The following is a 9,307-nucleotide window of genomic DNA, read 5'->3' as shown; positions in this document are numbered from 1 at the left end:
GAGGAAGAGAAGGAAGAGAAGGAGGAGAGGAAGAGGAGGAAAAGGAGAGGAGGAAGAGGAAGAAGGGGAGGAGGAGGAAGAGAGGAAGAGGAGGAGAGGAGGAAGAGGAAGAGAGGAAGAGGAGGAGGAGGAGGAGGGGAAGGAAGAGGAGGAAGTCTGCATGGGACTCCACAGGGGTTGCTGGGACAGTGCAGGGAATGGACATGGGGAGCCCCTTCCTCTGGGGGGGCCCCAGGTCAGCCTCCCTCCCCTCACACAGGCTGGGCCTGGGGGGATGGGCATGCTGGCAGCAAGGACAGAGCCCTGTTGGCCTGGCTTCAGAGTGACCTGTCCTGGGCCCGGGCGCTGCCCCAGGGGGGCCTTCCCTGCCTGGGCCTCCCCTCACAGACCAACGGAGGAGCCTGAGAGTGAGGCTGCCTCCTTCTGAGCAAACCTTGCAGAATCTCCGGGTGCATCTGGGAAAGGGGGTGCAGGGAGGGTCTGCGGGGTTCCCAGGCCGGCCCTACTTGTGAAAGAAGAAACCCAACTCCCAGGAAGCTGGGCAGGATGCAAAGGGCTGTGATGTCAGCTAGACAGATGGAAGGACAGACAGGTAGATGGACAGATGGAAGAACGGACAGTAGGTAGACAGACAGATAAAGACACAGATGGACAGATGGACAAACAGACAAATAGGCAGACAGAGAGATGGACAGATGACAGACAAACAGAGCCTCCCCTGCCCTGCCGTGCCTCCGTCCCTTCCTCGGCCCCCCTCCGGGTCCCCCCGGGCACCCCCCACGCCCAGCGCCAGCGAGGCCGAGGAGGCGGCGTTGCCCGGGCGCTGCTCCCACTACGCTGACCCGGGGAGGAGACTCACGAGCTGGTCGGAGGTGAGCCGCAGCGTCTTCTTGTAGCCCACGTTGGCCATGAGGGGGTGCAGGCCGGAGCTGGACTGCTTGGCCGCCAGGGCGTCCTCGTCGCTGGAGGAAGACTCCTCCTTCATCCTGGAAGAGCAGGGGGCACACGGACGCCCATTAGACGGGCGCTGAGGGTGGGGGGGGCGAAGGGGCTCCCTCAGGGGGTCATTCATGACCCGGCACGACGGCCATCAAAGAACTCAGCCTGTTCCCCAGCCTGGGATTGCAGGGGGTGGCAGGGGTTCCTGGGGGGACAAGGGGAGGGGCAGAACCTCCTTTCCCCCATTCGGCCCCCATCACTACGCTCTGCTCTGGGTGTGAGGAGGATGCGTTCAGTAACGAAGGGAAGTCCCACAGCTCAGACAGGCAGACCTCCTGGGTCCCCCAGAGCCGCCTCGCACCCAGGACCAGGGAGTCCAGAACAAAAGCCTGGCTCCCCAGAACCCAGAACCACAGCGTCTCAGAGCTCAAAGGAGCCCGATCGGCAGAGCCACCGTCCCCCCAGACAGAAGGTTCGGCCCCCCCAGCAGCACAGACGGTCCCACGACGGCGTGGACACGGAGGCTGGAGGCTTCCAAGCATTTTTCAGGTTTGATCTTGTTACCCCCAGAGAGGCGGGGGCTGTTTTCATCCCCGTTTTACAGATAAGGAAACCAAGGCAGAGTCCAAGGGCCTTGACGAGCATTTGGGCTGAACTGAATAGACGAACAGGCAGGTGGACAGCTGTGACGTGTCGTTCTCAGCCTGGCGCGGCAGTCTCACGAGGACAAGACCGGGAGGAACAACCGGCCTCACCGCGTCTGAAGAAGAGCCTGTCGGCTCAGTGACTCTCTAGCCCAAGCTGGGCCGGCCTGGGAGCAAGCAGCTAAGCCAGATTTCCTCCGGGCACCTTCCAGAGGCCAAGGCCACACAGGACAAGGTTATTCCTCTTGCAGATGACAAGCATCAATTCAACGAAGACTGCCCTTGGATTGCCTTCCCTCCGCCCTAACCCCCTTCCTCTCGCCATCTTGGGCCATCCAAAGCCTTCTCCGCCATACTGCAGCACACACACTCTTTAGCCTCCAGCCAGACTGGCCCAGGAGCCCAATGCTAGGCCCTTCGTCACTCTGCTCCCTTCCCTGGTAATGGCCTCCCTGACCCTCACCAAGTAAATTCCTGCCATTCCTTAAAATTCAGCTCAAAAGCCCCCACCGCACCCCCACCATCTCCAGGAAGCCTTCTGGGATCACTTGGTTTTGCCCCTTGGAGGCGTGCTCATGTCATAGTGGGTTTTACAGCAGGGTGGCACAGTGGATAGAGCACCGGGGCCCAAAGACCTGAGTTCAAGTCTGGCCTCGGACACTAGCTGAGGAACCCTGGGCAAGTCTCTTCACCTGTCTGCCTCCATTTCCTCATTTGTAAAACAGGGATAATAAGAGCACCTAAGCCCCAGGTATACCGTGAGGATCAAATGAGATCATATTTGGATGGCGCTTGGTGCTGCCCCTGGCACGTATTAAGTTCCATAGATGGGTATTTTTGTTCTTTTATTATTGTTATTACAGCTCCCTGGGAGCGCCATGAAGCAAGAACCACATCTCACAGACTGTGTCACCTCCCAGGGCTGAGCATGCACACAATAGGTGCTAAATAAATGTGTAGAGTGAATGGATAAATGAATGAATTCTTCAAAGCAACTGATGCCTCACTGAGGACCAAAGGCCAAACGTAGCGTCCCCATCCTACGGTTAAGGAAAACGAAGGCCCAAAAAGGAGGGAAATTGCCCCAAATCTTAGGATTTCAAAGCCAGCCCCCTGGTGGCCTTCCTTGGGTTAGAGAGGAGAAAGCTGGCTCCCGTGTCTCTAGGAGGAACAGCCACTCCCAGAAAATGGTGCCCACCCCCCCCTCCCCAGTTCCCATCTAAGCTGGTGAAGGTCCAGCATAGCCCCTGCTCTCTGTCCCAAGTTAGTCTGAGTCCTACCTGGTTCCGATGCTGAGCTTGGCTGGCTGCTCCCCAATCACAAGGCCTTTTCCAGCCAAGCACTGCTCAGGTTTGCTTTCCTGCAAGATGGACAAGGAAGAGTCCCATCAGTCCACAGGGGAGCCTGTCTATCCGAGAGAAGACAAAGAGGAGCCAGGCCTCCCATGGGGCCGCCATGATGAGTGGGCGGCCTGAGCCGAGCTACAAGAAGCTGACAAGAGATGGAGAGGTGCCTGGGAGAAACCGACGGGAGATGGAGCCCCCATTTCACAGGTGGAGAAACTAAGGCCCACCCAAAAGAAATGAAGTGACTTGTCCAAAGCCAGAGACAGAATCAGCTAGTGGTGCATGCTGACCCGCCTACGTGGGCAGATGTGGATAGAGGACTGGGCCTGGAGCCAGAAAGACCTAAAATCAAATCCAGCCTCAGGCATTTGCTACCTTTGTGACCCTGGGCAAGTTACGTAACTGCTGTTTGCCTCAGTTTCCTCATCTGTAAAATGGGGACAATAATAGCAGCTGCCTCCCAGAGTGGTTATAATTGTACGAGACAATAATTGTAAAGTACTTTAGAACAGGGCCTGGCACATGGTAAGCACTATAGTGACGTTAGCTAATAATAGCATTATCATCGTCATTGTAATTACTTAGTATAAGGATCAAACGAAGTTATATATGTGGAAAGCACTTAACGCAGTGGCTGGTGCATAGTAGGTCATTAATAAATGCTTCCTTCCTTCCCTCCCTCCCTTTTCTTCTTCCTTCCTCCTTCCTTCCTTCCCTCCCAGAGTCAAACAAGGCTAGTCCCTGCCCTCTGGGGGCTCCCAGGGGAGGAGGCCGGGATCCTTTCTTAGGTGAGTCTCAGCCATGCTAGAAGCCGAGACCCCCACAATGCTGGGCCCAAGCACAACAGGGAAAAGTTCCCCCTGCCATTTCCATCAGCCTTCTGGGGCCTTCCACCTGAACCCGCCCCCAGAACGAAGCATCTGCTCCGGGTCCGAGGCTTGGCCCCAAGAATATTCAGGGGGACAGAATGATGAGAATAAGAAGGATGCTGGGAAATAGCATCGATACTTTATAGGACCCCCCCTTTCCCATTTGGGGTCACATTAGCAGCCCCCGAGTCTGAAGCCAGACCTTTGTGGCTCTGGGTCCAGTGAGAGCTCTAACCACTACACTGGCCTGTGACCGATCCTTGGAGTCACCAAGCCCTGGTGCAAGCCCCACTCTAGATGCTCACAAGGGTTCAAGCCCAGGAACGTGGCTCCTTCCAAGGTCAGTACCTGGGCTTGCTAGTATCTCCGGCCCCTTCCCAGGGGACTGCTTGTCTGTTTGTCCCTGGACAGAGGCCCCCCTCAACAGAGGCCCCCCAAAGAAGCCTCCTGGACAAAGGCCCCTCAGGGCAGAGGATGCCCCCAACAAAGGCCCCCCATATTGAGACTCCCCAGACAAAGACCCCCCAAGACAGAGGTCCTCCAGGGAAGAGGCCCCACTGGATAGAGCCCCCCGCCCCAACAGAGGCCTTCCTGGACAGAAGCCCCCATCCCCAGGCTCACTGACCTCTTTGACAGTGTTCCGGCCCCTCCACGAGAACCACCACCTTCCTCCCTTGCGGGGCATCTTGTCCCTCACGATGGACTCCACCGTGGCCTGTCGCAAACGGATGGGGGTGTGAATAACGGAACCAAAAGAGGGGACGGGGCGCTCCATGCAAACAGAAAAGCACGCGGGGGCACGTACGGGCGGGGGGCTCTGAAGCTTAGACAAGCAAAGCCTCACGGCGTCCAGAACCACACGCACGTAGCTCAAGCATGAAGGCTTAAGGAGATGTCCGAGGAGCGGCCAGAGGGAGGAAGAGAGAGACCAGAAGGAGAATGTTAGAACCGCGAGCCGCTGCCGGGCTGCCGTGACACCATGCTCAGCCCACTTCACAGAGGGGAAAACCGAGGCCCTAGAGCGGAAGCCCTTTGGGGAGAGCCCGGGCCTGCCCAGAGGAGTCACAGCCACAAATAACTGGGTCATGCTGGGAGGGACTCGGGACATCAGAGGCCAGGGATGGCCCCGGAAAAGGAGGGAGAGGGAGAGCCTCGCGGGATACCAATGAGGCAAATGTGCACAGGTGGGAAGAGAGAAAGCAATGGGGCCCGGGGCATCGAACGCCGCTGCCAGCAACATGGGCCGAGGCTATCGAGGTCATCTGGGGCCCCTGCAAAGGCCTTGAATGCCAGGTCAAGGAGCGAGCATTTCAGCCAGACCACAGAAAGCCAATCAACGAAAAGGGGCATTTCCGGCTCCTGCTCCCCTGGGCCCCGTGAGCATTTGTACAAGACTCGGGGATGGGTTCCTCCTCACGGCCCAGCGTCCCCCCAAAACGTCTGCCACCACCCAGTGAATACCCTCCAACTCGGAGCCGGTGGGGGAAGGCGGCAGAGACCAGAGCCAGAGAGAAACAAGGCTCAGCCTCACAGGGGAGGGAGGACAGAAAGACAGACAGACGGAGATACAGACAGACAGACAGACAGATACACAAAGACAGACAGACAGACAGAGACAGAGACAGAAAGAGACAGATACGAACACAAAGACAGACAGACACACACACAGACACACAGAGAGAGACAGATACACATACAGACAGAAGGAGATAGAGACAGACAGATGCAAACACAGACAAAGACACACAGACACACAGACAGACATACAGATGGAGTCAGAGACAGATACACACAGACAGACGGAGATACAGACAGACACAGAGACGGAGGCTGAACCGGCTTCCCTGGGCCCTCGGACCCTTGCGGTCTCCATCGTGGAATGAGGCTGGGGGCGGGCAGGGCCTGGCAGCGAGGCTCGGAGGCTCCCGGCCAGCCCCTCCTCCCATCACCACGTCCCGGCTTGCCCGGGCTATCGACGGGCAGCGGTGCCAGCCCCGTGCCAGGCTCTCGGGCCCTGCTCTCTGCCAGGAAAGACACGGATGAGGCCATCTGGGGGAGACGGGGGGCCTTTGGGGTCCCCGTGGGGGAGGCCTTTGGAGCGGCCTCTTAGAGAAGGCAGAGGCCGTGCCAAGGCCGAGGAAGAGAGAGAAGCCGGGCACAGGAGCCGGAGGGCCGCCACACGCTCCAAGCAGGGGAGAGGCCGGGCAGCCTCCCCTTAGCCTCAGCACCCCCCGGCACGGCCCAGGCCTGGCAGCTCGGGAGCCCGAGGGCACCGGACAGGAGGGTCTCCAGCCTCGGGGCAGCGAGCCAAAAGGCCGGCCTCCTGCCCGGGACAGAAAGCCTCGACACCCCGTCGGGCCGCCTGGGGCCGGTCGCACCCCCAAAACCACCCGTGCTCAGCTCGAGCTCACCTTTGGCAGAGGCTTCTGGAAGGCCTGCATGGCCAGGAGGAGGGGCGCCGCCGTGGTCCAGTTGTAGTATCTGAGACAGAGAGATCGGGGGACAGTGAGACCCCCAACGTCAGGGGCCGGCGCCGCGCCCTCAGCCACCCCCCGGGCCGGGGCCCTGCTCTCGAGATTGGCCCGCCTTGGCACGAGATGGGAGGGGAGAGACGGACAGACAGAGAGACAGAGAGAGGCAGACAGAGGGGAGGAGGGAGACAGAGACGGACAGACAGATAGAGACAGACGGCCGGATGGACGGCCGGAGGAGGGAGGGAGGAGCGTCGTCTCTGGAGCCTCTCCAGGGAGCTCTCGGGCTGGCTCTCTGGATGGAGGCCGCCAGGTGGCGGCAGAGGCCCAGGCCTGGAGGCCACAAGTTTCCTCTCCCTGAACTCTAACTGAGCCTCAGAGCCGGAGCCCACCCGCCGGTCCGTCAGCCTCAGTTTTCTCATCTGTAAAATGAGCTGGAGAAGGGACTGGCCCCATCGGCGTCCCGCAGACCCTCGCTGGAGGCCGGACGCTGGAGGCCGTGCTACGGCCTTTTGCCCGGAGGCTCCCGGAGGCCTACCGGAGGGAAGGCGGCTCTAGAGCCCCCGGCCGGGCCTCTGCCCTCTTTTCCCAAATCCGGGGAACGTCCCAGGCGGCCGGGATCGCCGTCCTGTGAATAAAGACCAGCCCGGCGGCCACCGCGAGGACGGGCCGCCTCGGAGACGGCGCGGAGAGTGCTCGGGGGGCAGAGGAGGGGCGGCCCCGCGCCACGGGCCCCCCCGGAGCCTGCAAGCTCAGACACAAAGGACAGCACTGGGGCCGCCGAGGCCTCCTCAAGTACGAAGAACAACTGGCCCACCGAGGGGCAGAAGCGGCAAAAAGGTAAACTGAGGTCTCGGGGAGCCGGGCCTGGAGACAGGACGTCCTGGGCTCAAGTGTGACGTCAGACACTTCCTAGCTGGGGGACCCTGGACAAGTCACTTAACCCCCTGCCCAGCCCTGCCTGCTCTTCTGCCCTGGAACTCGGGGTCCTCCTGAGACAGAGGAAGCCAGGAGAGAGACAGAGAGACAGACACAAAGACAGACACAGAGACAGAGGAAGGGAGGGAAGGGGGAGGAGGGAGGCTCCTAACAACGGAGGGAGAAGCGAGGCGTCGGGCATCCTGGCATTCCTCTCTGGGATGGGCGGGAAGGGCCGGCCAGCCTGGGTTCGGGTCGGCTTTCCTCTAGACACTCAGGCCAGGCTGAGGAGGCAGGAGCCCGAGTGGGGGCCCCTCCACAGGCGCCCCAGAGAGGCCCCCCAGGAGCCTGTCCCCGGGTCCTCCCTGGGCCGTCTGCGAGCACCCAGAGTCCGGGGCCCAGCCTGCCCTCACCAGCGCCCCCCTCTGACCTGGGCACCCCGGGCAGGCGGCCTGACCGAGAGGGGCAGGACCTCGGCGAGCGCCTGGCGCCTCCCTGGGCCCCCAGAAGGGCTTCCCAGGCGCAGGGGGCCGAGGGGGCTCCTGGCCCAAAGGCCGCGTCCGGCCCTCTCGGGTTCGGGGGTCCACCAGGCTCCGCCGCCGTGCGGGGTCGAGAGCACAGACAGACACAGACAGACGCACAGACCCCGGCCGGTACTTACTTACTCCCGATCTTCACCACCAAGTTGGGGTCGTCGATGATGGCCGGATTGTCCACGAACTGCTGATACGTCACTTCTTGCTCCAGAAACTCGTCTGGGGGGCGAGGCGGGACAGAGGGACAGACAGCGCGGCGGCGTCAGTGCAGGGGAGTGGCTCCAGCCATCCCCCCTCGGGAGCGGGCGGTCACGGGGGAGCACGAGGCCCCCCCAGACCAGGGTGCGAGTCCTGCCCCCACCATGGGCCGGCGCCCCCATACGTCTGTGAGTCTGTCTGCCCTCTCCCCTCTCCCCGGCTCTCCGTCTGTCTGTCGGGTGTCCTCTCTGGCCACTTCCTGCCACGCCCCGAGAGCTGAGCCCCAGCCCTGACTCACGGCCGGTTCCACGCGGGGGTCAGGGGCCCCCCCATGCCCGCAGCCCCCCGCAGGCGGTGCCAGGCAGGCCCGGCTCACCCGTGGTGACCTCCTTGCTCTCGCTGAGGCCGCCGCAGAGCGAGATGGCGATGGAGGGCAGGTCCCTGGGGCCGTCCGAGGTGCTCTCCACGCCGCTGTCCACGCCTGAGCTGCCCACCGACTGCGGCGACTGGCTGGCCGAGCGCGGCCCGCTCTCGCCGCTGTTCTTGGCCGTCGGGCCGCCGTCGCCGCTGAGGGAAGCAGAGAAGGGGCAGGAGGGCCCGTCGGCCTCGGGAAGGCCCCCCGGCACCCCCAGGCTCCCCCAGGCTCCCCCACAAAACGGGGCACCGCCGCCGGACAGACCCAGCATCGAGAGCCGCCTTCTGTGGCACCTCGGGGACGGGGGCCGCGGCTGGGCCATGAAGTGGGGGTCCAGGACCTACTTTTTGGGGAAATACAGAGCAGCGACTTCGGGGTCCATGTCGGGGAGGTCGTCCAGGTAGACGCCGTCGGCGCCCAGGTGTCGGTTCCTTTTGTCTGAAAGCACAGACAGACGCCGTCATCTCCCGCCTCCGGGCCGGCACCCTCTGAGGACGCCCCCCGCTGCCCAGGGCACCCAGCTGGCGCCTAATGAATGCGGGGAGACCCGGAGCCCTCGCTTTACAGAGAAGGAGACCGACGGCCACGGAGCGTCTGGGCCGAGGGGCCGCGTTCCTCCTCTGCGCCTGCCTGTCCCCGAAGCCCCTCCCGCAGGCGCTGCCCCCTCTGGCCGTCGGCCCAGGCCCATCCCAGCTCCGGGGTCAGAGGCCCGAGTTCTAATCCTGCCTCAGGGACACGGGGTGGGCCGGGCAGCCTCTGAGGCTTCTGGGAGACGCTCGGACCCACTGACCGCCAGGGCTGAGCTGGGAGAGTCCCCGCCCGTCTCCCGTCCCGCCTTTGGCCTCCCCCCCCAACCCCCCCACTGCACGGGCTTGGCTCCTCTCCCGCCCCGTCCGGCCCGGGATCTCGCCTGCCTGTTTCTGAGGTCTGACTCTGCACTGACAGAGGGCCAAGCCACGGGGGAGGGGCCA

General features: G+C 62.3%; 1 protein-coding gene across 1 annotated transcript; it reads right to left on the bottom strand.

Moving 5' to 3' along the window:
- Positions 1–124: 124 nt before the first annotated feature.
- On the bottom strand, positions 125–8,774 carry LOC123255870 (phosphatidate phosphatase LPIN1-like; the record flags this gene model as incomplete). The annotated part of the gene is made up of 8 exons (XM_044684590.1): positions 125–568; positions 860–986; positions 2,864–2,943; positions 4,424–4,513; positions 6,210–6,279; positions 7,849–7,942; positions 8,298–8,488; positions 8,681–8,774. Coding segments are annotated over 8 exons (812 nt in total), but the record flags the coding sequence as incomplete, so codon positions are not given.
- Between the last annotated feature and the right edge of the window lie 533 nt (positions 8,775–9,307).

The sequence above is a fragment of the Gracilinanus agilis genome, unplaced genomic scaffold (genome assembly GCF_016433145.1).
Source record: "Gracilinanus agilis isolate LMUSP501 unplaced genomic scaffold, AgileGrace unplaced_scaffold53554, whole genome shotgun sequence".
Lineage (NCBI taxonomy): Eukaryota > Metazoa > Chordata > Mammalia > Didelphimorphia > Didelphidae > Gracilinanus > Gracilinanus agilis.
The sequence above is the reverse complement of the archived record's forward strand: the minus strand, read 5'-3'. Positions and strand labels throughout refer to the sequence as shown.